At 48.8% G+C, this 27,985-nt stretch overlaps 1 protein-coding gene across 3 annotated transcripts in view; it reads left to right on the top strand.

The window, feature by feature from the left end:
- Positions 1-27,985, top strand: part of LMF1 (lipase maturation factor 1) — a gene marked incomplete at its 5' end in the record, with an annotated part of 102,892 nt that overhangs the window by 7,199 nt on the left and 67,708 nt on the right. For 2 of the 3 annotated variants that reach the window (XM_079720005.1, XM_079720006.1), the window contains 2 exons: positions 11,519-11,828; positions 23,477-23,487. In XM_079720005.1, coding sequence (XP_079576131.1) covers positions 11,519-11,828; positions 23,477-23,487 — 321 coding nt within the window. The remainder of the gene's footprint in view (positions 1-11,518; positions 11,829-23,476; positions 23,488-27,985) is intronic. The other variant, XM_079720004.1, reaches the window with a different exon arrangement.

The raw sequence follows: 27,985 nt of genomic DNA, 5'->3' as shown, positions 1-27,985 counted from the left end.
TCCATTCAAGCTCTGAGGGACATCTATGTTGTTTCCAGTTTTAGCAATTATGAACAAAGTTCCTGTAAACATTTGCATGCAGGCTTTTGTGTAAATGTACGTTCTCAGCTCACTTGGGTGCACACGTAAGAGTATAATTGCTGGGTCATATGGTAAATCTATGTTTAACTTTATGAGAAACTGCCAAACTGTCCTCCAGAGTGACTGTACCATTTGCATCCTACCAGCAATGAATGAGAGTTCCTCTTTTTCTGAATCCTCTGGAGCATTCAGTATTTTCAGTTTTTTGGATTTTGGCTGTTATGATAGGTGTGTGGTGATACTGCATTGCGTTGGTTTTTTTTTAAGTTTTTTAAAATTTTTATTTATTGTTTATTTATTTTTGACTGCGTTGGGTCTTTGTTGCTGCATGTGGGCTTTCTCTAGTTGGGGTGAGCAGGGGCTACTCTTCGTTGTGATACGCAGGCTTCTCATTGCGGTGGCTTCTCTTGTTGCAGAGCACCACAGGCTCTAGGCGCGTGGGCTTCAGTAGTTGTGGCTCGCAGGCTCTAGAGCACAGGCTCAGTAGTTGTGGCTCCCGGGCTTAGTTGCTCTGCGGCATGTGGGATCTTCCCGGACCAGGGCACGAACCCGTGTCCCCTGCATTGGCAGGCGGATTCTTAACCACAGCACCACCAGGGAAGCCCCTGCATTGCAGTTTTAATTGGCGTTTCCCCACTAACAAATGATATTAAGCATCTTTTCATGTGCTTATTTGCCATCTGTGTATCTTCTTTGTGTGAAGCAGATGACTTTCAGTATCTGTTCAGATCTTTTGCCCTTTAAAAAACTGGGTGGTTTGTTTTCTTGTTGTTGAGTTTTAATGGTACTTTATTCTGGATGCAAGTCCTTTATCAGATATGTGATGTGCAGGTATTTTTCCCAGTCTGTGGCTTGTCTTTTCGTTCTCTTAAAAATGTCTTTTACAGAGCAAAAGTTTTTCATTTGATAAAGTAGAATTTATCAGTTTTTTCTTTCATGGATCATGCTTTGGGTGTTGTATCTAAAAAACTCATTGCCAAACCCAAGTCACATAGATTTTCTTCTATATTTATTTTAGAAGTTCCATACTTCTATGTTTTACATTTAGGTCTCTGGTCCTTTTTGAATAAATTTTTGTACAAAGTGTGAGTTATGTGTCAAGGTTCATTTTTTTTGCATATGACATCTAGTTGTTCCAGCACCGCTTGTTGAAAATACTGTCTTTCTCTGTAATTGTCTTTGCACCCTTGTCAGAAATCAGTTGACTGTCTTTGTGTAGGTCTACTTCTGGGCTCTCTAGTCTCCCATTGATTTGCGTGTCTGTACTTTTGCTAATACCACACTGTCTTCATTACTGTAGCTTTGCAGTAAGTCTTGAAATTGGGTAAAATGAGTCCTCGAACTTTGTTCGTTATCGGAATTATTTTGGCTATCCTAGTTCCTTTGCTCTTACATACACATTTTAGAATCAGCTTGTCAATATCTATGGAAAAGCTTACTGGATGTTTTGATTGAGATTGCATTGAATCTATAGATCAAAGTGGGGAGAACTGACATCTTAATAATGCTGACTCTTCTTCCAGATCATGAACACATGAATCTTTCCATTTATTTCGATCTTCTTTGATTTCTCTCATCATGTTTTGTAGTTTCCCACGTACGGATTCTGCATATATTTTGTTAGTTTTTTATCTAGGCACCTTATTTATTTATTTATTTATTTATTTATTTTTGCGGTACGCAGGCCCCTCACTGTTGTGGCCTCTCCCGTTGCGGAGCACAGGCTCTGGACGTGCAGGCCCAGCAGCCATGGCTCATGGGCCCAGCCGCTCCGCGGCATGTGGGATCTTCCCGGACCGGGGCACAAACCCGTGTCCCCTGCATCGGCAGGCGGACTCTCAACCACTGCGCCACCGGGGAAGCCCTAGGCACTTTTTTTGGTGGCTGTTGTAATATTTAAACGTTCAGCTTACAGTTGTTCATTGATGATATATAGGAATATAATTGACTTTTGTATATTGGTCTTGTATTCTGTGACCTTCTTAAACTCACTTATTAGTGCCATGAGGGCTTTTTTTTTCTTCTTTTTCTTTCTTTTTTGTTGATTCTTTGGGATTTTCTACATAGGCAGTCTATTAATAGAGATAGTTTCATTTCTTCCTTTCTAACCTATATACCTTTATTTCTTATACTTGCCTCATTGCACTAGCTAGGATTTCCTAGTGTTGAATATGAGTAATAAGAGAAGAGATAGTCTTGCTTTGTTCCAAATCTTCAGGGGAAAGTATTTAGTCATTAATCTTTAAGCATGATCTTGGCTGTAGGTTTTTCATAGTTACGTTTTATAGACTGATGACGTACCCTTCTATTCCTAATTTGCTGAAAGTTTTTTTTACCATGAACGGATGAATTCTTTTTTTTTTTTTTTTTTTTTTAATAAATTTATTTATTTATTTATTTATAGCTGTGTTGGGTCTTCGTTTCTGTGTGAGGGCTTTCTCTAGTTGTGGCAAGCGGGGGCCATTCTTCATTGCGGCGCGTGGGCCTCTCACTATCACGGCCTCTCTTGTTGCGGAGCACAGGCTCCAGACGCGCAGGCTCAGTAGTTGTGCCTCACGGGCCCAGTTGCTCCGCGGCATGTGGGATCTTCCCAGACCAGGGCTCGAACCTGTGTCCCCTGCATTGGCAGGCAGATTCTCAACCACTGCACCACCAGGGAAGCCCCTGAATTCTTTCATTTACTTTTTTGGGGGTCTATTGATACTATCTTATGGTTTTCTGATTTAGTTTGTTAGCGTGGTGATTTCATTGATTGGTTTTTTTTTTTTTTTTTTTTAAATTTGGCTTCCTGGGTCTTAGTTGAGGCACTTGGGACGTTCCTTGCCTCGTGCAGGATATTTAGTTGCGGCATGCAGAATCTTTTAGTTGTGGCATGCGGGATCTTTTAGTTGCGGTATGCAGGATCTTTAGTTGCGGCATGTGAGCTCTTAGTTGCAGCATGTGGGATCTAGTTCCCCGACCAGGGACAGAACCTAGGCCCCCTGCATTGGGAGTGCAGAGACTTGGCCATTGGACCACCAGGGAAGTCCCCGTGGATAGTTTTTTTGTTGTTGTTGTTATAAATAAAAGTAAAATAAGGTGTATTTAATTTTTAATTTTTTTTTACATCTTTATTGGAATATAATTGCTTCACAATGGTGTGTTAGTTTCTGCTTTATAACAAAGTGAATCAGTTATACATATACATATGTTCCCATATCTCTTCCCTCTTGTGTCTCCCTCCCTCCCACGCTCCCTATCCCACCCCTCTAGGTGGTCACAAAGCACCGAGCTGATCTCCCTGTGCTATGCGGCTGCTTCCCACTAGCTATCTGTTTTACGTTTGGTAGTGGATATATGTCCATGCCACTCTGTCACTTTGTCACAGCTTACCTTTCCCCCTCCCCATATCCTCAAGTCCATTCTCTAGTAGCTCTGTGTCTTTATTCCTGTTTTACCCCTAGGTTCTTCATGACATTTTTTTTTCTTAGATTCCATATATATGTGTTAGCATACGGTATTTGTCTTTCTCTTTCTGACTTACTTCACTCTGTATGACAGACTCTAGGTCCATCCACCTCACTACAAATAACTCAATTTCATTTCTTTTTATGGCTGAGTAATATTCCATTTTATATATGTGCCACATCTTCTTTATCCATTCATCCGATGATGGACACTTAGGTTGCTTCCATGTTCTGGCTATTGTAAATAGAGCTGCAGTGAACATTTTGGTACATGACTCTTTCTGAATTATGGTTTTCTCAGAGTATATGCCCAGTAGTGGGATTGCTGGGTCATATGGTAGTTCTATTTGTAGTTTTTTAAGGAACCTCCATACTGTTCTCCATAGTGGCTGTACGAATTCACATTCCCACCAGCAGTGCAAGAGTGTTCCCTTTTCTCCACACCCTCTCCAGCATTTGTTGTTTCTAGATTTTCTGATGATGGCCGTTCTGACTGGTGTGAGATGATATCTCATTGTAGTTTTGATTTGCATTTCTCTAATGATTAATGATGTTGAGCATTCTTTCATGTGTTTGTTGGCAATCTGTATATCTTCTTTGGAGAAATGTCTATTTAGGTCTTCTGCCCATTTTTGGATTGGGTTTTTTGTTTTTTTGATATTGAGCTGCATGAGCGGCTTGTAAATTTTGGAGATTAATCCTTTGTCAGTTGCTTCATTGGCAAATATTTTCTCCCATAGTGAGGATTGTCTTTTCGTCTTGTTTATGGTTTCCTTTGCTGTGCAAAAGCTTTTAAGTTACATTAGGTCCCATTTGTTTATTTTTGTTTTTATTTCCATTTCTCTAGGAGGTGGGTCAAAAAGGATCTTGCTGTGATTTATGTCATAGAGTGCTCTGCCTATGTTTATGTCATAGAGTTGTTCTGCCTATGTTTATGTCATAGAGTTGTTCTGCCTATGTTATGTCATAGAGTTCTGCCTATGTTTTCCTCTAAGAGTTTGATAGTTTCTGGCCTTACATTTAGGTCTTTAATCCATTTTGAGCTTATTTTTGTGTATGGTGTTAGGGTGTGTTCTAATCTCATACTTTTACATGTACCTGTCCAGTTTTCCCAGCACCACTTAGTGAAGAGGCTGTCCTTTCTCCACTGTACATTCCTGCCTCCTTTATCAAAGGTAAGGTGACCATATGTGCGTGGGTTTATCTCTGAGCTTTCTATCCTGTTCCATTGATCTATATTTCTGTTTTTGTGCCAGTACCATACTGTCTTGATTACTGTAGCTTTGTAGTATAGTCTGAAGTCAGGGAGCCTGATTCCTCCAGCTCTGTTTTTCATTCTCAAGAGTGCTTTGGCTATTCGGGGTCTTTTGTGTTTCCATACAAATTGTGAAATTTTTTGTTCTGGTTCTGTGAAAAATGCCAGTGGTAGTTTGATAGGGATTGCATTGAATCTGTAGATTGCTTTGAGTAGTAGAGTCATTTTCACAATGTTGATTCTTCCAATCCAAGAACATGGTATATCTCTCCATCTGTTTGTATCATCTTTAATTTCTTTCATCAGTGTCTTGCAGTTTTCTGCATACAGGTCTTTTGTCTCCTTAGGTAGGTTTATTCCTAGATATTTTATTCTTTTTGTTGCAGTGGTAAATGGGAGTGTTTTCCTAATTTCACTTTCAGATTTTTCATCATTAGTGTATAGGAATGCCAGAGATTTCTGTGCATTAATTTTGTAACCTGCTACTTTACCCAATTCATTGATTAGCTCTAGTAGTTTTCTGGTAGCATCTTTAGGATTCTCTATGTATAGTATCATGTTATCTGCAAACAGTGACAGCTTTACTTCTTCTTTTCCGATTTGGATTCCTTTTATTTCCTTTTCTTCTCTGATTGCTGTGGCTAAAACTTCCAAAACTATGTTGAATAAGAGTGGTGAGAGTGGGCAACCTTGTCTTGTTCCTGATCTTAGTGGAAATCGTTTCAGTTTTTCACCATTGAGGACGATGTTGGCTGTGGGTTTGTCATATATGGCCTTTATTATGTTGAGGAAAGTTCCCTGTATGCCTACTTTCTGCAGGGTTTTTATCATAAATTGGTGTTGAATTTTGTCGAAAGCTTTCTCTGCCATCTATTGAGATGATCATATGGTTTTTCTCCTTCAATTTGTTAATATGGTGTATCACATTGATTGATTTGCGTATATTGAAGAATCCTTGCATTCCTGGAATAAACCCTACTTGATCATAGTGTATGATCCTTTTAATGTGCTGTTGGATTCTGTTTGTTAGTATTTTGTTGAGGATTTTTGCATCTATGTTCATCAGTGATATTGGCCTGTAGTTTTCTTTCTTTGTGACATCCTTCTCTGGTTTTGGTATCAGGGTGATGGTGGCCTCGTAGAATGAGTTTGGGAGTGTTCCTCCCTCTGCTATATTTTGGAAGAGTTTGAGAAGGATAGGTGTTAGCTCTTCTCTAAATGTTTGATAGAATTCGCCTGTGAAGCCATCTGGTCCTGGGCTTTTGTTTGTTGGAAGATTTTTAATCACAGTTTCAATTTCAGTGCTTGTGATTGGTCTGTTCATATTTTCTATTTCTTCCTGATTCAGTCTTGGCAGGTTGTGCATTTCTTTTTTTTTATTAAATTTATTTATTTATTTATTTATTTATGGCTGTGTTGGGTCTTCGTTGCTACACGCGGGCTTTCTCTAGTTGCAGCGAGTGGGGGCTACTGTTCATTTCGGTGCGTGGGCTTCTCATTGTGGTGGCTTCTCTCGTTGTGGAGCACAGGCTCTAGGTGCGCGGGCTCCAGAGCGCCCGCTCAGTAGTTGTGGCACACGGGCTTAGTTGCTCCACGGCATGTGGGATCTTCCCGGACCAGGGCTCAAACCCGTGTCCCCTGCATTGACAGGCAGATTCTTAACCACTGCGTCACCAGGGAAGTCCAGGTTGTGCATTTCTAAGAATTTGTCCATTTCTTCCAGGTTGTCCATTTTATTGGCATAGAGTTGCTTGTAGTAATCTCTCATGATCTTTTGTATTTCTGCAGTGTCAGTTGTTACTTCTCGTTTTTCATTTCTAATTCTATTGATTTGAGTCTTCTCCCTTTTTTTCTTGATGAGTCTGGCTAATGGTTTATCAATTTTGTTTATCTTCTCAAAGAACCAGCTTTTAGTTTTATTGATCTTTGCTATCGTTTCTTTCATTTTTTTTTTCATTTATTTCTGATCTGATCTTTGTGATTTCTTTCCTTCTGCTAACTTTTGGGTTTTTTATTCTTCTTTCTCTAATTGCTTTAGGTGCAAGGTTAGGTTGTTTATTCGAGATGTTTCCTGTTTCTTAAGGTAGGATTGTATTGCTATAAACTTCCCTCTTAGAACTGCTTTTACTGCATCCCATAGGTTTTGGGTCGTCATGTCTCCATTGTCATTTGTTTCTAGGTATTTTTTGATTTCCTCTTTGATTTCTTCAGTGATCACTTCATTATTAAGTAGTGTATTGTTTAGACTCCATGTGTTTGTATTTTTTACAGATCTTTTCCTGTGATTGATATCTAGTCTCACAGCATTGTAGTCAGAAAAGATACTTGATACAATTTCAATTTTCTTAAATTTACCAAGGCTTGATTTGTGACCCAAGATATGATCTATCCTGGAGAATGTTCCATGAGCACTTGAGAAAAATGTGTATTCTGTTGTTTTTGGATGGAATGTCCTATAAATATCAATTAAGTCCATCTTGTTTAATGTATCATTTAAAGCTTGTGTTTCCTTATTTATTTTCATTTTGGATGATCTGTCCATTGGTGAAAGTGGGGTGTGAAAGTCCCCTACTATGAATGTGTTACTGTCGATTTCCCCTTTTATGGCTGTTAGTATTTGCCTTATGTATTGAGGTGCTCCTTTGTTTGGTGCATAAATATTTACAATTGTTATATCTTCTTCTTGGATCGATCCCTTGATCATTATGTAGTGTCCTTCTTTGTCTCTTCTAATCGTCTTTATTTTAAAGTCTATTTTGTCTGATATGAGAATTGCTACTCCAGCTTTCTTTTGGTTTCCATTTGCATGGAATATCTTTTTCCATCCCCTCACTTTCAGTCTGTATGTGTCCCTAGGTCTGAAGTGGGTCTCTTGTAGACAGCATATATATGGGTCTTGTTTTTGTATCCATTCAGCCAGTCTGTGTCTTTTGGTGGGAGCCTTTAATCCATTTACATTTAAGGTAATTATCGATATGTATGTTCCTATTCCCATTTTCTTAATTGTTTTGGGTTTGTTATTGTAGGTCTTTTCCTTCTCTTGTGTTTCTTGCCTAGAGAAGTTCCTTTAGCATTTGTTGTAAAGCTGGTTTGGTGGTGCTGAACTCTCTCAGCTTTTGCTTGTCTATAAAGGTTTTAATTTCTCCATCAAATCTGAATGAGATCCTTGCTGGGTAGAGTAATCTTAGTTGTAGGTTTTTCTCCTTCATCACTTTAATTATGTCCTGCCACTCCCTTCTGGCTTGCAGAGTTTCTGCTGAAAGATCAGCTGTTAACCTTATGGGGATTCCCTTGTGTGTTATTTGTTGTTTTTCCCTTGCTGCTTTTAATATGTTTTCTTTGTATTTAATTTTTGACAGTTTGATTAGTATGTGTCTTGGCGTGTTTCTCCTTGGATTTATCCTGTATGGGACTCTGTGCTTCCTGGACTTGATTAACTATTTCTTTTCCCGTATTAGGGAAGTTTTCAACTATAATCTCTTCAAATATTTTCTCAATCCCTTACTTTTTCTCTTCTTCTTCTGGGACCCCTATAATTCGAATGTTGGTGCGTTTAATGTTGCCCCAGAGGTCTCTGAGACTGTCCTCAGTTCTTTTCATTTTTTTCTTTATTCTGCTCTGCATTAGTTATTTCCACTATTTTATCTTCCAGGTCACTTATTTGTTCTTCTGCCTCAGTTATTCTGCTATTGATCCCTTCTAGAGTATTTTTAATTTCATTTATTGTGTTGTTCATCATTGCTTGTTTCCTCTTTAGTTCTTCTAGGTCCTTGTTAAATGTTTCTTGCATTTTCTCTATTCTATTTCCAAGATTTTGGATCATCTTTACTATCATTATTCTGAATTCTTTTTCAGGTAGACTGCCTATTTCCTCTTCATTTGTTACGTCTGGTGGGTTTGTATCTTGCTCCTTCATCTGCTATGTGTTTTTCTGTCTTCTCATTTTGCTTATTTTACTGTGTTTGGGGTCTCCTTTTTGCAGGCTGCAGGTTCGTAGTTCCTGTTGTTTTTGGTGTCTGTCCCCAGTGGCTAAAGTTGGTTCAGTGAGTTGTGTAGGCTTCCTGGTGGAGGGCACTAGTGCCTGTGTTCTGGTGGATGAGGCTGGATCTTGTCTTACTGGTGGGCAGGTCCACATCTGGTGGTGTGTTTTGGGGTGTCTGTGGCCTTACTATGATTTTAGGCAGCCTCTCTGCTAATGGGTGGGGTTGTGTTCCTGTCTTGCTAGTTGTTTGGCATAGGGTGTCCAGCACTGTAGCTTGCTGGTCGTTGAGTGAAGCTGGGTGTTGGTGTTGAGATGGAGATCTCTGGGAGATTTTCGCCATTTGATATTACGTGGAGCTGGGAGGTCTCTTGCGGACCAGTGTCCTGAAGTTGGCTCTCCCACCTCAGAGGAACAGCACTGACTCCTGGCTGCAGCACCAAGAGCCTTTCATCCACACAACTCAGAATAAAAGGGAGAAAAAGTAGAAAGAAAGAGAGAAAGAGAGAGAGAGAGAGAGAGAAGATAAAATAAAATAAAGTAAGATAAAATAAAGTTATTAAAATAAAAAATAATTATTAAGAAAAAAATTTTTAAGTAAAAAAAAAAACAAAAAAATGGGCGGACAGAACCCTAGGACAAATGGTGAAAGCAAAGCTGTACAGACAAAATCTCACACAGAAGCATACACATACATACTCACAAAAAGAGAAAAAGGGGAAAAAATAATAAATCTTGCTCTCAAAATCCACCTCCTCAATTTGGGATGATTTGTTGTTTATTCAGGTATTCCAGGGATGCAGGGTACATCAAGTTGATTGTGGAGATTTAATCTGCTGCTCCTGAGGCTGCTGGGAGAAATTTCCCTCTCTCTTCTTTGTTCACACAGCTCCCGGGGCTCAGCTTTGGATTTGGCCCCGCCTCTGCGTGTAGGTCGCCAGAGGGCGTCTGTTCTTCGCTCAGACAGGACGGGGTTAAAGGAGCAGCTGATTCCAGGGCCTTGGCTCACTCAGGCTGGAGGGAGGGAGGGGCACGGAGTGCGGGGCGAGCCTGCGGCGGCAGAGGTCGACAGGACGTTGCACCAGCCTGAGGCGCGCCGTGCGTTCTCCCAGGGAAGTTGTCCCTGGATCCCTGGACCCTGGCAGTGGCAGGCTGCATAGGCTCCCCGGAAGGGAGGTGTGGATAGTGACCTGTGCTCGCACACAGGCTTCTTGGTGGCGGCAGCAGTAGCCTTAGTGTCTCATGCCCGTCTCTGGGGTCCACGCTGTTAGCCGCGGCTCGCGCCCGTCTCTGGAGCTTCTTTAAGCAGCATTCTTAATCCCCTCTCCTTGCACACCAGGAAACAAAGAGGGAAGAAAAAGTCTCTTGCCTCTTCAGCAGGTCCAGACTTTTCCCCGGACTCCCTCCCGGCTAGCCGTGGTACACTAACCCCTTCAGGCTGTGTTCACGCCGCCAGTCCTCTCCCTGCAATCCGACCGAAGCCCTAGCCTTAGCTCCCAGCCCCTGCCCGCCCCGGCGGGTGAGCAGACAAGACTCTCGGGCTGGTGAGTGCCGGTCGGCACCGATCCTCTGTGAGGGAATCTCTCCGCTTTGCCTTCTGCACCCCTGTTGCTGTGCTCTCCTCCGCGGCTCCGAAGCTTACCACCTCCGCCATCCACAGTCTCCGCCCACGAAGGGGCTTCTAGTGTGTGGAAACCTTTCCTCCTTCACAGCTCCTTCCCACTGGTCCAGGTCACATCCCTATTCTTTTGTCTCTGTTTATTCTTTTTTCTTTTGCCCTACCCAGGTACATGGGGAGTTTCTTGCCTTTTGGGAGGTCTGAGGTCTCCTGTCAGTGTTCAGTGGGTGTTCTGTAGGATTTGTTCCACGTGTAGATGTATTTCTGATGTATCTGTGGGGAAGAAGGTGATCTCCGCCCATGGATAGTTTTTTGAGGGTTGAACCAGCCTTGCATTTCTGAGATGAAGTTGGCTGGTTGTGATGTATTATCTTTTGTGAGTTTTGGTAGTTGGTGTCTTTCAACTAATTCTCCTATTTCATCTAAGTTGTCAAACTTAAGATCTTAGAGAGATGTATGGTATTCCTGTATTATCTTTTTACACCTGTGGGATCTGTAGCAGCGTTCTTTTTTGATCCCAGATATTGGTGTCTTCTTTCCTTTCCTTGGTTAGTCTGACTAGAGTTCTAACAATTATATTGATTTTATCGAAGAACCAACTTTTGGTTTTATTGATTTTCTCTATTTTTTCCCTGTTCTCAATTTCATTGATTTCACCTCTTTAAAAATGTTTTTTCTGATGCTTGTTTTGTATATAATTTACTCTTTTTTTCTGATTTCTTAAAGTAGAAGTTTAGATTTGAGGCCTTTCTATTTTTCTAACATGAGTGTTTTACTGTAAATTTACTTTAAGCAAAGTTCATTCTGGGATAGTTAACTAACCATTTTATGTAATCAGGCACATATTTTATATAAATGTGTGTCTATTTTATATACACATATACATTGTGTATAAGTTGATACAACACACATAGCTATGTGTACATACACATACATTGTGACTTCTCCAGGTTGGATCTTCTAATATCTCTCCCAAGATTTTGTGAAATACTCAGACCCCTTGAGTCCACGCTTTGATTCCAAACCACTGGTCAGACTCTGCCTCATCTTCTTGCCTAGCCAAGGCCCTGCACATCTGAAAAGTATCTACAGAAGGCTGTGTTCTTGTTCATGTTCCTTTTGTCTTCTTTTCCTTCCAGTTGTGGCATTCTTGGTGGCCTTCCATCAGAACAAGCAGCTGATTGGAGACAGGGGACTGCTGCCCTGCAGAGTGTACCTGAGGAGTGTGCAGCAGCACTTCCGTGGGCAAGTCAGCTGGGAGACCGTGAGCTACGCCCCCACCGTCCTCTGGCTGCTGGACTGGTCTCACATGGACTTCAACCTGGACGCGCTGGCTCTTCTCGGGCTGGGCATCTCCTCTTTCATCCTGGTCTCCGGCTGTGCCAATATGGTTCTCATGGCTGCTCTCTGGATCCTCTACATGTCCCTGGTCAACGTGGGGCAGATCTGGTAAGAGGGAAGGACGGGGCACCTATAACGCAGGCGCGTGGTAACTCAGGGTTCTAGGGGTGTTACCCCTCAGAGCCCAACGAGGCCTCCTGGTAACAGGAGCAAGCAAGTGAGATTACTTCTTACGTTAATTTGGAAAATATCACCCTTTTAATTAGGCTGTGGTAGACCCTGCTGGTCGCATTCAACCAAAATCCAGGAGCTTCCTTATTTGGGTGTAATTGCGATTCTGTTGGGAGTGTCATGGCCACACCTGAGATAGCATTGCCAGCCTCTTGTACTGGGGGGCCATGAGACGGCAGTGGAAGCTGCTGGGTGGGCTGCTGGGAACGCTCTAGTGGTGGGGCTTGATTTGGAGGCTTACTCCTCTGCTCCTGCCCCCACCTGCTCCTTCCGTGTTCAAGAGGAACTGGTGCCGGTGGTCACAGTTCAGGCCAGCCCTGCTGGGGGGAATAGGCTCCAGTGCCAGCCAGGTCAGAGGCAGCATTGGGCTCCATGGAGGGAGAGTCACATGGGAACACGGACGGGGGCATCAGTGCAGTGTGTGGCTTGGATAGGCTTGGAGGAAAATGGAGGGCCATGAAGTGCTGTGCCATGTTTGACAGTGGAGGGGGGGGGGTGCCACTCTTCTTCAAGTTCTGGGCTCCGGCCCTCGGGAAGAATCACCTACCAGAGGAAGCACAGAGGACTCTGTAAGAGAAGGTGAAGCCTTGAGAGAAAGCTCTGGGGTCAGGGCGGGTGTCTGTATAGACATGGAGGAAGTAGACAAGGGGGTGGTGTCTGCGTGGATGAGCAGGAAGTGGAGGAGGGGTGGTGTCTGTGTAGAGGAGCAGGAGGTTAAGCACCTCTGGGGCTCCTCCTGCCATGTTCCCACCGGAGCCTTTGTTTTCTGGGAGGAAAGGTTCATTCAGTGGCCTGACATTCTTGGCTGCTGGCCCAGGTCAAAGGGGCTGGCTAGGTCCTGGACCATGACATGAATGGGTTTTAACCCAGACGCCAGACTCCTTCAGTGTCACTCACTCGGCTCGTGAGCCATCAGAGGTCCCCTCCCAGCTCCTGTCGTCTGGCCCTGGTCCCCAAGCAAGTGTGAGTGACACTCAGTGTGTGAGCTGAAGGCACCTCTCCCCATCCAGTCTACGGAAAAGAAGGCTGATGTCTCAGTCACTCTGGCTCCCCTTCCTGCTCCCGGGGCCTTCATGTTGATATTGAACTGTTGACCAGCCAGCACCCTGGTAGTCAGAGCCAGAATTTATTCAGAGACTTTGGGAAACTTCAATGCCCTGGTGTTGTGGCGTGGGCTGCGTGGATCAGAAGGAACAGTGATGGGCGTCGGTTACCAGGTTTTGCAGGGGTCACCAAGTGGGTGGCAACATCGTACTGCGGTGGTGCATCCTGTGTCCAGTTCCATACAGAAACTGTGTGGGTTCCTAGACAAATGATATTTACATCTGATTTATGGCATTTTCTTTTCTGAAGGCCCAAGCAGTGAGGGTGGAAATAGGGGCTGGCTCCCGGTAGGTGGAATGTGCCTCGTGCCTGTCAGGCAGCTGTGAGGCGAGGGAAGCGTCCTTCATTCCTGTCTTCTCCTCCCCACCTGGGATTCACGGGTGCTGCCACCTCGAGCTGTCTGACCTCCTCGGCAGCCACAGGCATTCACTGTCCGCCTCTAGTCTCTCTGGTCAGTGGATGTTTACAGCACAAGAGGACTCTGGCTGGGGTTGTCTGTGATGTCTAAAAGCCTGCTGTTTCTTGGCACGTGTGATTCAGCGCATGTCAGAGGAGGGAGAATTCTGGGTACGTTTGCCCTGTTTTAACAGCTGGAGTTACAGAGATGGGGAGCGCAATGCCCGGCTCCAGTGTGCTGCTCAGAGGACGCACCCGTCTGTAACACGGGGCTGGGGCCGTACTGTACCTCGCCCAGCAACCGGGAAAATCGTATCCACTGTCAGTTAGGGGTTTTTTTCTTTTTTTTAAATTTATTTTTGGCTGCGTTGGGTCTTCGTTGCTGCTTGTGGGCTTTCACTAGTGGTGGCGAGCAGGGCCTACTCTTTGTTGCAGTGCGCGGGCTTCTCATTGCAGTGGCTTTAGGCATGGGGGCTTCAGTAGTTGCGGCACATGGGCTCTAGGGTGCTTGGGCTTCAGTGGTTGTGGCACGCGAGCTCTGTAGTTGTGGCTCACGAGCTTTAGAGCGCAGGCTCAGTAGTTATGGCGCATGGGCTTAGTTGCTCTGCGGCATGCGGAATCCTCCCAGACCAGGGATCAAACCTGTGTACCATGCGTCGGCAGGCAGATTCTTAACCACCGTGCCACCAGGGAAGTCCCTCCACTGTCAGTTTTGTTTTGTTTTGTTTTGTTTTTTTAATAAATTTATTTTATTTTTTTTTTTGGCTGTGTTGGGTCTTTGTTTCTGTGCACGGGCTTTCTTTAGTTGCGGCGAGTGTGGGCTACTCTTCGTTGTGGTGCATGGGCTTCTCACCGCAGTGGCTTCTCTTGTTGTGGAGCACGAGCTCTACGCGTGTGAACTTCAGTAGTTGTGCTCGTGTGCTCTAGAGCACAGGCTCAGTAGTTGTGGCGCACGGGCTTACTTGCTTGGCAGCATGTGGGATCTTCCCAGACCAGGGCTCGAACCCGTGTCCCCTGCATTGGCATGCAGATTCTCAAGCACCATGCCACCAAGGAAGCCCCTCCACTGTCAATTTTAAGCAGTAATTTCTAGTCACATCTAGAATGTGTTGGTCAGGAAGATTTTTGAAAACTGGTCTGAGTACACGTGGCCAAAAATAGAGTCTTGTATTTTTTCGGTGGAAAAGATGTTCTGCTCCCTTCCACTTGGATGTGTTTTAAAATGTGATTTGAATTAATTTAAGCTCACCCAAGGAAAATAAAATAAAACTGTTTTCTCAGAAATGACACATGAGGGCTTCTCTGGTGGCACAGTGGTTAAGAATCCACCTGCCAATGCAGAGGACATGGGTTCGAGCCCTGGTCTGGGAAGATCCCACATGCCGCGGGGCAGTTAAGCCCATGCGCCACAACTATTGAGCCTGCACTCTAGAGTCCACGAGCCACAACTACTGAAGCACGCGCACCTAGAGCCTGTGCTCCACAACAAGAGAAGCCACTGCAGTGAGAAGCCCGCACACTGCAATGAAGAGTAACCCCAACTCACTGCAACTAGAGAAAGCCCATCCACAGCAACAAAGACCCAACACAGCCAAAGATAAAATAAATACATTTATTTTTTTAAAAAATGACACATGAGATGTTTTAGGTGAAAAATGTAAAAACAAACAAAAAAAAAACCTGTCAGTGGAGACCAGTGGATTATTTACCGCGTTCTTGATGCCGAACATCTGTGTTCCCAGCTGAACTGCAGGCTGCTTGCTGTGGCCCACCTGTGGGGCCCCAGGCGAGGCTGGGCAGGCCCCTCGATCTGGAAGGTGTCTCAGGTCACCTTGACTCGGGGCTCCCTGATGGATGATAGTTTCCAGGTTGTCAGAGTGATGCTGGAAACTTACTGGGAGAGTGAGGACCCCTTAAATGGAAATTGGACTTTCCTTTTCATGATGCCCCAGCATGAGAGTTAGATACACTCTGTTCTTTCACGTCCCATTTATTCTAAGTTGAGGGAAAAGGATATCTGTTTGGGGTGAGATCCTCAGATAATGGACACTGTTGATTGGATGTCTTTCAAGTGTCATCCAGCTGGTGGCCTGCAGTGGGGACAGGAAGCCCCCATGGGGCGAGGAGGCACCAGGCAGGTGCACGGGGCACATCTTGGCCGGCACCGAGGCCCCTGCCCTGGGGTCCCGTGGTGGTGGCTCAGCGCCTGCCCAGCCTGGCTTGTGTGCACTATGGCCGCTGCTTCACTTGAAGCCTTGCTCACTCCCTTCTCTTAAGTGGGTGTCCCCTCTGCTCCTGCTGACCCCAACTGGCATCTGTGATGAAGTCCCAGCGTTGGAAATGAACGTCCTCAGCAGACGTGGGATGCAGCGTTGCTGCCAAGTGATGCTGGTGGGGCCCCACGTCGATGTCTTGGGCGGAGTCAGGCAGCCTTCCAGACAGCCTGCTCGTCCTGGGATCCTGGGATCATGCCCGCCCTTCTCCCGCCCTCCTGACATGGTCCTAGTACGTGCGCGGTGAGGCTAGCAGGAACCTGATGAATCCACTTCATGGCGGCAGTGGTCAGAGATCTTCCTTTTGGGGAGAGTGGCTTTAGTCATACAGTTGGTGCTTTGTAGGGTGATGACCCTGGTCCTCAGACTCGGGAAGCGATACTTTCAGAGGAGCCAGAAAAGACTGGTGTTATCAACTGCTTGTCTAGTGGTGGCAGGAGGGAGAGCAGGATCGCAGTGTTCCCACCTTGCAGCAGGAACAAGGGAACCAAGACAGGGCCAGCTGGGGTGGTGTGCCCCTGGATGAGGGTCCGGCTCTCTGGGGTCCTCTCCTGGAGCTGCACCCTGGAGGCAGCACAGTGCATGGGCAGGCTTGGGGCCAGCCATGGCCACGCTGAAACCCAACCCCGGCCCCGTAGACACCTGGGCTGTGTTGTTGCCTTAGCTGCGTCTCCAGCTCCACAAATCAGCATGTCCACACTTGGCCTGTCCCCCAGGTGGGACCCTGGGGAGACCTGGGACTTGTTCGTGACTCTTCCTGCTTCCCTCGTGTTTCACCAACCTCCACATCCTCCTGATTTCACCTGCAGGGTATCTCCGGAACCTTCCTCTGCTGCCAGCACCAGTGTGGCCCTGAGTCCATAGTCGCTGTCAGCTGTGCTCCTCACACGCCCTGTGGTTTGTCAGGGACACATGTGCCAGCTTCCTCTGGGTTTCTGCTGTTCCAGGCCTGGCAGTTAGAAGGCGGTACTTTTACGTGTGGGCAGATCTAAGGGGAGGACCCCAACCACCCTCCCCACCCGCCCCACCTCGTCCTGAAGAGCAGGGCAGGCATGCTTTTGGGTTTCCAGGCCTTGGAAGCTGGGCCCTGTTGCCTCTAGACCAGGGCTGCTGTCAGCCTCCTTTCAGGGAATGGGAACGACTCCCACGGCCCTTAGAGGGGACCTCGTAGGGTCAAGGTGCCACAGACTCACAAAGCGGGCCAGGCGGGTTGGAGCTATGGGGTGGGTGAGGGAGTCCTTGGACTTCGCTGGCCGGAGGGAGGAGAAGGAGGAGCAGAGGCACTGCCGTCGTGGCGTTTCCGTCGGCTCTGGTTCTGTTCTGTTTGGGTTGGTTGAGAAGCTCAGAGAGAGGGTGCAGCAGGCAGCAGGGGTGCACCTTCCTGACACCTGTCGTGTCTTCTGGACATGGGAAGGAAACGACGCCAGACGGTTCTTCAAGACAGGAAGCAAGGCACAGGCTTGGCGCCCGGGGGCTGGACATTTGGGGGCCTCCCTGAGGACAGTGCTGCCACTGAGAGCGGGCAGTAAGAAGCCCACCAGGGGCTTCCCTGGTGGCGCAGAGGTTGAGAGTCCGCCTGCCGATGCAGGGGACGCGGGTTCGTGCCCCGGTCTGGGAGGATCCCACGTGCCGCGGAGCGGCTGGGCCCGTGAGCTATGGCCGCTGAGCCTGCGCGTCCGGAGCCTGTGCTCCGCAACGGGAAAGGCCACAACAGTGAGAGGCCCACATACCACAAAAAAAAAAAAAAAAAAAAAAAAGAAGCCCACCAGGCCAGCAGGTCCCTCAGGAGAGGTGCAGGGCCGGCCCGGGGGGCCCAGAGTTTCCAAGGACACAGGTGTGGCCGCGCCACATGGCTTTGGGATCACACACAGCCCCCCAGAGTCTCGATCAAGCGTGGCGGGAGTAGGTTCTGATTTAATGGTGCCCGGGGACTGGGTGGCAGCAGGAGTCATAGTCGTCCCCGAAGGGCAGACAGCCAGGGCCAGCTCCATGACACGCTTGGTTCCGTGTCTGGGTTTCACAGAGGACGCCTTGCTGGCAGAGGGCGCAGCTCTGGCAGGCAGGACGGGGTGGGGGGTGGCCAGGCGCTGGGTCTGCAGCAAGGAGCTTTGGGCCAGGCACATCAGGTGCAGGGCGAGTCTGTCCTGTTCTGGCCAGAACTTGAGTTCACCTACCTTGGCCATTGCCAGAGCCCCTGGGTGTTGCATGCACTCACAGGAGGGGAGCTGGGCTGGCCTCGAGGTGACGGCCGTTCTGTGCGTTCTGTTTGCGGGGCTGGAGGCAGCTCTCCTGACAGGTGCAGATGTTGTTGCTGCCCAGCTACCTCGACTTTTCTTAATTTCACAGACTTCATTTTTAGAAGAGTTTGAGACCTACTGAATTACTGCAGAAGCAGTGCGGAGTTCCTGTGTGCCCCACTCCCAGTTTCCCGTTATTATCCTCTACACTAGACGGTGCATTTGTCACACTTAACAAGCCAGTGTTGACACTGTTGTTTATTCACCTCTTCTCAGTCCTTCCCATCCCGGGACCCCATCCAGGCCCCACAGACATCTGGTTGCCGCATCTCCTTGGGCCCCCCTGGGCTGGGACCGTGGCTCAGACGCCCCTGTTCTGGATGCCTAGACGGTGTTGAGGAGGACTGGTCAGCGGTTTTGTAGTATGTCCCTCCGGCGGGATTTGTCTGATGTTTTTCTCATTGTTGACGTGGTGATGGGTTTGAGAGGAAGACCAGAGGTAAAGTGCTGTTGTCGACACATCGGATCAGGAGTCCCTGCCCTCAGCATGACCTGTCTGCTGACGTTGCCCTGACCTCTGGCCAGGGTCATGCCTATTAGGCGTCTCCACTGTCCCAAGTTTCCACCGTGTCTTCATTGGAGGTCATCACAGCACAGACCACACACGGGGGGGGGGGGGTGTCAGCCCCTCCTCAAGGGGGGCACAGACACGGTGACGTGGGCTCTTCCCCACGGGTCTCTCTGGCATCCCCGTGTTTACTCAGTCATTGGCCAAGCCGCCGTGGACTGGAGCATGTTTTTTGGTGCCCTGGGGGCCCGTCCTCTTGCTCTAGGCATTGAAACATCTTGGGGTCAGTGACACTGAAGAGAGACAGAGCCAGAGCTCAGTGACTGTTGTTGCGTGAAATGTGAGTGACCTCACGGAAGACGGACCGGCCCAGCGCTGTCCTGCTCAAACGGCATCGGAAGCCCGACTTGTCCCTTCTTCTCCAGTTTCTTCAGTTAGTATCAACTTTCCCAAAAAGTTGGATTTCTGGTTCTGTTATCTGTGCTTTGCTTTGGCAGGAATCCTAAAGGGCTTCTTTGTTGCTCTTAAGGATGGCCGTGTGGCCGTCCTTTCCTCTTCCCACCTTCCCGGCCCCCACAAAGAAGAAAGGATTATCTCTAGAAACTTGGAGCGAGGTCGGGGGCTCCGGAGGTCCCTTCCTGCAGAGGAAGCCGCCTTGGCACTTTCCTCTGGCAGAAGGGACAGAGTATCAACTTCAAAGAGTGCCGGCAGCAGATGCCCGAGGGCTGCAGAGGTGCGGAGGGACCCCTGCATAGCGGCCGCCTTCGGACTGTTGAGGATGAAAACTTTATTTTGGCCTTAAACGCAGTTGATGTCCATGGCTGCCCCTGCCCGTAGCCCCAGGTGCTTTTACGGGTGTAGATAGATTTGACGTGTAGAAATGAATTCCTGCTACGGCTTTGCGAGGTCCAGGCAGCAGCATGGTGCTGATTCCGCCGTGTGGCCGTGCAGCAGGGCCCTGTCCCCTGGGGAAGCCCCATGTCCTTGTCAAAAGAGTGGCTCACCGCTGCCCACAATCATCGGACCCTGACACGGGCCTTCTCTGCTCTCTCAGACAGTGCCAAGACGTGGCGGGTCCCAGGACAGACCGTGTTCCTGGACTGGGGTGGGGGGGGCAGTCACCCATTGGCTGCATCGGTCGGGCCGCTGCTTCACCCCCTCTGGCCTTTCTGTCCTGCCCTGCTTCTGTTCAGCCGTCTCCACGTGGCACTCATGGGCACGGCTTGGAAGAACATGCTTTATCATGAATTCCCATCCACCTGCTTCCTGAATGGGCCTTCGGGAAGCGCTCTGTGCCAGGCAAGAAAGTGGGAGAATTCTACAGATTCACAGCTGCCCCTCCACAGCCAGGGGAGAGCAATCTAAAATATTTATCCAGGGCTTCCCTGGTGGCGCAGTGGTTAAGAATCCGCCTGCCACTGCAGGGGACACGGGTTCGAGCCCTGGTCCGGGAAGATCCCACATGCTGCGGAACAACTAAGCCTGTGCGCCACAACTACTGAGCCTGCGTTCCAGAGCCCGTGAGCCACAACTCCTGAAGCCTGGTCACCTAGAGCCCGTGCTCTGCAACAAGAGAAGCCACCGCAATGAGAAGCCCGTGCACCGCAACAAATGCTCACTGCAACTAGAGAAAGCCCGTGCACAGCAACAAAGACCCAACACAGCCAAAAATAAATAAATAAAATAAATACATCTTTTTTAAAAATTTAAAAAATAAAAATAAAATATTTATCCATGATGCCTTCTTACAAAGTGAAAAATCGCTGGGAACTGCTTTAGTTTTCTAATCAGAGGCTTTCTGTAAAACAGGAGCCTTGCATAGAGGTTGCTGGGGTGGCTTAAGGCCGAGGGCTGCAGACATGGGCGCGAGGAGGCCCGGCACACACACCCCTCCCTTCTTGGTTCTGTGGCTTCCTTCCCGTGGAGATGAGTGGTCGGTGGGCTGTGGGCCACCTCTGATGGGGGGAAGGCCTGTCGCTAACAGACAGTTGGAGGTAAGGTGTTAATACAGACCATTTGGGAGCAAAATCTGGAACTCTTAGACCAGGGAGGACTTGAGTTTCTTTAAAGAACAAAACAACAGACCATCCCCCAAAGTAGTTCCGTGGACGGCCATCTCTTCTAAAATAAGTTCCAGCTGTTAAAAATATAATAAAAGCTGTAAAAGTCTAATGAATACTTTTAAACTTTTCATGTAATTAGATATAACTGCCTGTATTTTAAAATCTTATATCAAGTAGCCTTGAAATTTAAAATTCAAAACAGGTGAAGTTAGGAGAGAACGCATTTCCAAATGCCCTCAGCAAATTTGACAGCAGTGATGCCACAAGCCCGTCGCCAGTGTCCACGGGGACACTGTTCTGGTGGCCAGGCGGTGGGTGGGAGCTGGGCCAGGCCACCTCTGTCCTGTTAGCTTTCAGTCTCTTCCAGTTGGTTCTGATGAAAATGTAAAACGTCCATTGTTTGTGAGGTTTTAAAAGTCAGCCCCTTCCCTTTTCTCTGCTCACCAAGGTTATTTATTGGGAGAATTTACTGGGTAAGCTTATTTCTCGCATTAGCCAGTGTGTGCACTGGCTGTTTATAGGTTTTTATTATGGAAACTCAGAATCCTGCTCAGAAGCAGAGGGAGTCACGCAGAGCGCTCAGGCCCGTGTTCTGTGCTTGTTCTGTCCTCACTCCTCCGTGCAGCTTTCCCTGTAGGAAGCCAGCATCTCTCTGGGTGGGATTGTTAAAACGCCCCTACTCAGTGAGGAAGGGCCCTGGCCTCACCATGTCCTTTATTGCCCGGCCTGCAGTGTCTGTGTCCTGCCTTCTCAGGTGGGAAATTGCTTCGTGTGGGAAACAGGCAGTCGGGGGGCCTCCTCGCGCCCCCACACCCTGCCCTTCCCTCCCCTCACTGGGGGCTTCCAGCAAATCTCAGCCTTCCTATTGTTTCATTCACACCTCCTTAATCAGGCAACTTTTTTTTTTTTTAACATCTTTATTTACAAACCATAAAATGTAACGATTTAACACATGCAAGAACAGTCACCATCTGCCTCTAAAACATTTCATCAGCCTGGGCCTGCATCCTCACCCCCTGGCACCCGCTCTTGCTTCCTGTCTGCGGACATGCCTGCTCCGGCTGCTTCACACAGATGGAGTCACCCCATGAGGCCTCCATGTGCAGCTGCCGTCACCGAGGAGGCGCTGCATGGCTCATCCACAGTGTAGCTGGGACCGCTGCCTTGCTCCTTTCACTCATGATCACTTGCAGAGTCGGTTAGAGACAGTTGTGTCCCTTGTATTCTGGGGTCCTCCTGCTGGGTGTTGCGTTAACTTGGGCAGAGTGATGGGCAGAGGATTCACAGGTGTGAGGAATGTGTTCTGGAGCCACTGCGATCCCAGCCAGGGCCACTTGTGTTACATTGTGGGCTTCCTTTCCATGACCTGGGGTCCATACACATGTTTGTGCTCCCCAGGGGTGCGTCCTGGAAGCCCTTGTGGGCGAAGACCCCCAACTCCCTCAGATTCCACAGGGAAGGCATGTCTGACACATCCTCCATTTAGGGTTGCTTTTCTAATAACCTGTGCTCGTGGTAATGGGGTGTCCTTTGAAATTAAAGATTCTAGGGTAGGACATTTTCATGGTGTTTGAAAGAAATTATTTACTGCAGTAAAACCAAGTACAGTTGACCTGTGAATACATGGGTCAGAATTGCATTGAGTCCACTTCTACACAGGTTTCTCACTAAAACCTATGAGAAAACCACTCAACCTGCAGTGAGAGGGGCGATCTAAAAAAAACCTCCACTGCAGAAGTAATAGCCCGCCTAAATGCCAAATTGTTCAAGGGTGAACAGTATTCCATTTACTTTTCCAAACATGTTTATTGATACCCTGTTGTGGGCGTGGCCCTGTAGTGTGATTGTACAATGGGGCAAATAGGAAACACTCCTGTCAGTGACAGTTACCTGGGTACCTAAGGTGTGCACCCCAAGTTCAGTAAACTAGGACAGGTCTCCCCTCAGCTTCACCTCCACTCACACCTCAGAGCATGTCTCCCCTCAACTTCATCTTTACTCAGACACTTGAGGGCAGGACTCCCTTCAGCTTCACCTCCACTCAGAGAGCTGATGGCTGGTCTCCCCTCATTTTTATCTCCACTCAGATGCCTGAAAGCAGGTGCCCCCTCAGCTTCACCTCCACTCAGAAACCTCAGTGCATATCTCCCCTCTTCTTCACCTCTACATAGACACCTCAGGACAGGTCTCCACTTTAGCTTCACCTCCACTCAGACACCTGTGGGAGGGTCTCCCCTCACCTTTACCTCCACTTAGACCTTAGAGGGAAGGTCTCCGTCACCTTCACCTCCACCTGGAAACCTGAGGGTGTATCTCCCCTTAGCTTTCTCTCCACTGTGTCACCTGATGGCAGGTTTCCGCTCACCTTCATATCCACTCAGATACCTCAGGACAGGTCTCTTCTCACCCTCATCTCCACTCAGAAACCTCAGGTCAGGTTCACCTTCACTCAGACACCTGAGGGCAGGTCTCCCTGCACCTTCATGTCACTCAAACATCTGAGACTAGGTCTCCCCTCAGCTTCATCTCCACTCAGACTCCTCAGGATAGGTCACCCCTTAGCTTCACCTCTACTCTTACACCTGAGGTGACTTTTCCCCTAACCTTTACCTCCACTCAGACACCCAAGTACAGGTCTCCTCCACTCAGTCGCCGGAGTGCAGGTATCCCCTCAGATGCCCCTCTACTCTGTCACCTGAGTGCATGTCTCCCCTCACTTTTTCCTTGTACCTTAGTAATGTGGTGGGTGACCTCTGTAACTTGTCCCCGTTCTGTTTGGAGACACTGTGTTAATCTTTCTTTAGTGGGGTGAAATGATGCTTAAATTAGAAGTTTTTGGTAAAGCCGTCCTAAATTAATACATTCTTCCCCTTCTGTCTTTCAGGTATTCATTTGGTAAGTGGCAGACACTTAGGATAGCCTACCATGTTAGAAGTAATCTGGGGTATGTATCTTTGCTCGTGTCCTGGCTTCTCGTGCTGGCGTCTCTCGTTCTCTGTGGTTGCACCGTCTCTCTCTGATAACCCATTTGCCCTTGACCTGCACCCTCACCCACAGCCTTCCACCAGATGGGGGACTAATGATACTGTCATGCCTCCATCTGTCATGCCCTCATGTGCTGACATCTATTTTCATACTGGTGATGGGCACCCAGCGGGGTGTCCCAGGACATTGTCATTGGTTGTACCCTTCTGGTGACGGAGGGGCTTGTGGCATGAGGACTGCAGTGTCCTGCAGGCCTGCTCTCCACTCCCAGGCGTCCCTGGGGACACCCCATGCAGTGCAAGTTTCCTGGGTGCCCCACAGGCTCGGGTTTTGCCTGGTTCTCTGCGGGGAGACTTCAGGTCCCACCCGTGCTCTGTGGGCAGCGCCGCCCCAGAGGCTCCCGAGCCAGCAGAGGCACAGGGCTCTGGGCATGTGGCCGAGAGTGATCAGGCAGGCTGAGCGCGAGGCTGGTCTCGACCCCGAGGCCTCTGGGCGGCCCTGGGGACATAGCGGGTCCATCGGTTGACACGTCTCAAGGGTCCTCCCGGGGTCAGGGAGCAGAAGCAGGGGTTCCCCGGGGCACCAAGATCCATGTCGGGTGGAATGGGAGCCCAGTGCCCTCCCGCCCGTCCTGCTCCCACGCTGACCTCTCCCTCCACGCACAGTAGGCAGTCGGGGTCCAGGGCTGCCCCCCTCACCGTCTCCACCTGGCCTCTGAGGCGCATGCCCCCTGCATCAGAGGTCACTGTCTTCGTGCTTCATTCCTTAAAGGTCCTTCCCTTACCAGCAGTGCAGGGCCTCCTGTGACAAGTATGACGGGTGACTTGGAGCTTGTGGCCTAGACCAGGGGCTGGAGACAGGATTCCTTGACTGTCTCACAGTTATTACATCAACAAGAGGCAAAGCAGTACATAGTATTTGTTTTCAGTTCTGTTCGAGGGGACTCTGGGTGAGGAGAGGCCGTGTGAACACAGGAGACCGCGGTGCCCACCACCATGCACTCTCTGCTGTGCACTTTGGAGGCCACTAGTGTTGCAACTTTTACTTCAAAAAATAGGTCTAAAATTCTGTGCCCTGTAAGTGCGGCCTGTTTCCTGCTCCCCTGCAGGAAATGTGCTTTTTTTTTTTTTTTTTTTACAACTTTATTGGAGTATAATTGCTTTACAATGGTGTGTTAGTTTCTGCTTTTTAACAAAGTGAATCAGTTATACATATACATCTGTTCCCATATCCCTTCCCTCTTACGTCTCCCTCTGCTTTTTGATATTTGTGAGCTTGGGGCTGGGAGCCTTTTTCGAACTTCATGCTGGTCCCTGTGCATTTGAAAACCATGCAGGAATCTGGCAGGCCCGGCTTAGCTGCAGCTTCCAGGAAGGGCTTTCTGGTCTTTTCCCCCAGGACGAGGCTGCTCTTGGCCCAAGGCTGAGCCCTGTGGGGCTCCAGGCGGGGCCATAGGGAGGGAGGCTCCAGGAAGGGACTCCCCTCTGCCCGCATGTGCTCAGGTCAGGGTGAGTGAAGGGTCACCTCAGTCGTTTTCTCCGGGCCGACCTGTGATTCCCTCCAAGTGCTTCTGCAGAGTCCACGCTCAGAGGCAGGCCCCTCCCAGGCCTGGGCAGGCGAGAGCGCCAGAAGGACAGGCCAACCCACTGGAGGATGGGTGATGAACGCTGGCCAAGCCCAGGTTGGGGTCTCCTCGGCTCCGGCTCTTGTCCATCTACCAGGGCCCTCACGCCCAGGCAGACAGACAGATAGACAGACATGGGGATGCTGGTGCTTTCCTGAGACCTCACTCCTTCTTTCATCACTCCTGAGGCTTTGGGAGTGAGTGTTTTGTAACTTCTTTGATTTGATTTTATCTTGAGGGACCTCAGTGTGTGCAGATGGTGCCTCCAGGTGACCTCCAGGGGATGACCTTCGGGTGATGACCTCCTGGCAGGTGACCTCCAGGTGGTGACCTCCTGGCAGGTGACCTTCAGGGATGACCTCCCAGCAGGTGACCTCCAGGCACCTTCATCCCTGTCTCCACTTTTCAGCCCTGAGACTCATCTGTCAGGAGCCTTGCTGTCCTGACAGGCACAATATAAGTGCGTTTGATTCACTCCTTAGGAGTTTTCTCTTAAGGGACATATTTCCCTATTTCTCAACTCTGGTGGGGAGGGAGGGGGAAGAGGGAATTTTAAGGAAGGATTCCGAAAGGCTCCACGCCCAGGATGTTCCTTTTGAGGATAAGTGTTCACTGTTTTACTGTCTTACTGCAGGCCCATCAGGCTAAGAATTGGACATTTAGGGATCCTTGGTTTTATTGAGAAGCTCAGTGGATGAATATTTGATTTAGCCTAACGTGAAAACTAAGTGTCAGCTAGTGCACAGTCTTCCTTGGGACTGGGCAAGTGTTGGGGTCCCGCCTCGAACTGCAGGGTCAGGGCACAGGACCACAACGGAGACGGTGAGGGCTGACCACTCGGATTGTGTGTGCCGTGTGAGCCGGGAGCACACCGGGTCCTCTTGGCAGGTGCACGGAGTGGATCGCAGCTTTTAAAATAAACAGGCCCAGGCTGTGGAGGCCTGTGCGGGGGAGGCCGGGGAGGCGGGGCAGGCGAGCAGCTCCCTAGGCAGGTAGGTGTCTGGCAGCAGAGCTGCTGTGCAGTGGGGCCACGCCTCCTGTGCGGGGCGAGGAGAACCTGGGCTGCGGGCAGGATGTGAGCAGACAGGCTGTGTTTAAGTCTGTCACCTGCCGCCATACCTTTGGTGCCGTGCTCTGCTGTGCTCTTGCCGAGTGGGCCACCCTCACTCCTGTGTGTTGAGTCTGTTTCCAGGCAGGTCGAGGGCAGGTCAGATGTTTACGCAGCCTGCACCCGCAGACCCCACATCCCCTGTCACAGCAGCACCTCCCGGCAGCCGTTGCAAATTAAATGCTCCCTGTGACCTTTACCTCTCTTAAATTCATGCTTTGAAAACAGCTTAATGAGGGGTTTACTGGCCCAATTGGAAGTTTTTATTAAAACCCATTGGTGCTGGAGTGGAGCCTGCCTGCAGGAAGCGATTAGCCAGCCTCGTGTCTCAGAGCTGCCTTGGCCACAGCAGGGCCACCAAACCGTTTCCAGACCCTCACCGGCCCCGGCTCCAAGCTTCGCCTGGTTCTCATATCCTCCACTTTAATTCATGGTTCGCCTAGTTCTCCCTCCAGCCCCATGTCCAATAAAGCAGTTTCTTGTGATTAAATTATTCCCGTAATCAGAGGCAGCCGCAGCTGCCCTGTCCTATGAGCTCACCAGGCTGCAGACCCTTCCGGGGAGCCTGTTCCTACTGACCCCTTCCCGGCCCTCCAATCTGCCCCCTGGAATGTGAGCTCTGCTAGGCAGTGTCGGTCTTGATCTCATGTCTTGTTGTGTCCTTAGAAAGGACAAAGAACCTGGGTCAGGTGACTCTCAGGGCCGCCATGTGACCCAGCAAAGGTGGTCATTTCCGAAGTGAGGGAAACAGGCGCCACTAGTATTCTCACTGTGAGTGGCCCTTGGTGACCCTCCCTGCTGGGGGCTCCCGGCGCCCGCCTGCCCCCTCTGGTCTGAGTCTCCTCCTTGGTGTGGGCCAGTGTGGCCTTGCTCTTTCCTCTCCATCCCTCTCCCGGTCATGGGGAATGCAGTGCAGGAGACATGCTGCCCAGAGGTCACTGTCCATTGCTGGAGGGGAAGGAGCAGCAGGTGAGGGGCTGGAGCCGGGGGAGACTGAAGGTGCCATCCCCACGGTAACCACCTAGCTGGTCATGCCTTCCTTACCCTGGAGCCCGCTCAGATCTGCACACAAGCACAGACCAGGCGGGCCGTGGTATATGCATTTCTGCCCTTCTCTTTTTTTCACTTGGTAATATCCAGTGAAAATTACTTAGTGGAACCTAAAAGAAAATATATTTTAAAGACTTTTTTCTTGTTCACATGATTATTAACACTTTGCTTGTTCTAAATTTTTCCCATCTAGTACCCGTTTCTGCTTCTAAAACAGAATGTGCAGAATTCTAGAATACCAAAGAAGCATTTTGTGGCTGTGATTCATATTTCCAGTCCTGAATCCTTTTGGGGATGTTTTGTCTGGAATCTTCTAAATAACCTTTTATTTTTATTAAATTGTGTAGATGTTGGACTAGCATTGCCTTTTCAGTTCACAGTATAATTAATAATAACAGCATCGCAGTTGACTGTGGAGGCTCCTGGGTGCCGGCACCCTGGCCATTGAAGGCAGGTTCATCACCACCCATTTTCCAGAGACTTGCTGTTAGTCCTGCAGCCCAGGGTCTGCCTGCTGGCCAGCCGCCCTCCTGCTCACGCCCCTGGCCTCACCACTCCCCAACCCATGGTGCTGCCTCGACTCTCCTGTGATGCCAAATGCGTGTTTGGCTCCTCCCTCCCCCCAC

Source organism: Hyperoodon ampullatus (assembly GCF_949752795.1).
Source record: "Hyperoodon ampullatus genome assembly, chromosome: 14".
Lineage (NCBI taxonomy): Eukaryota > Metazoa > Chordata > Mammalia > Artiodactyla > Ziphiidae > Hyperoodon > Hyperoodon ampullatus.
The sequence above is the reverse complement of the archived record's forward strand: the minus strand, read 5'-3'. Positions and strand labels throughout refer to the sequence as shown.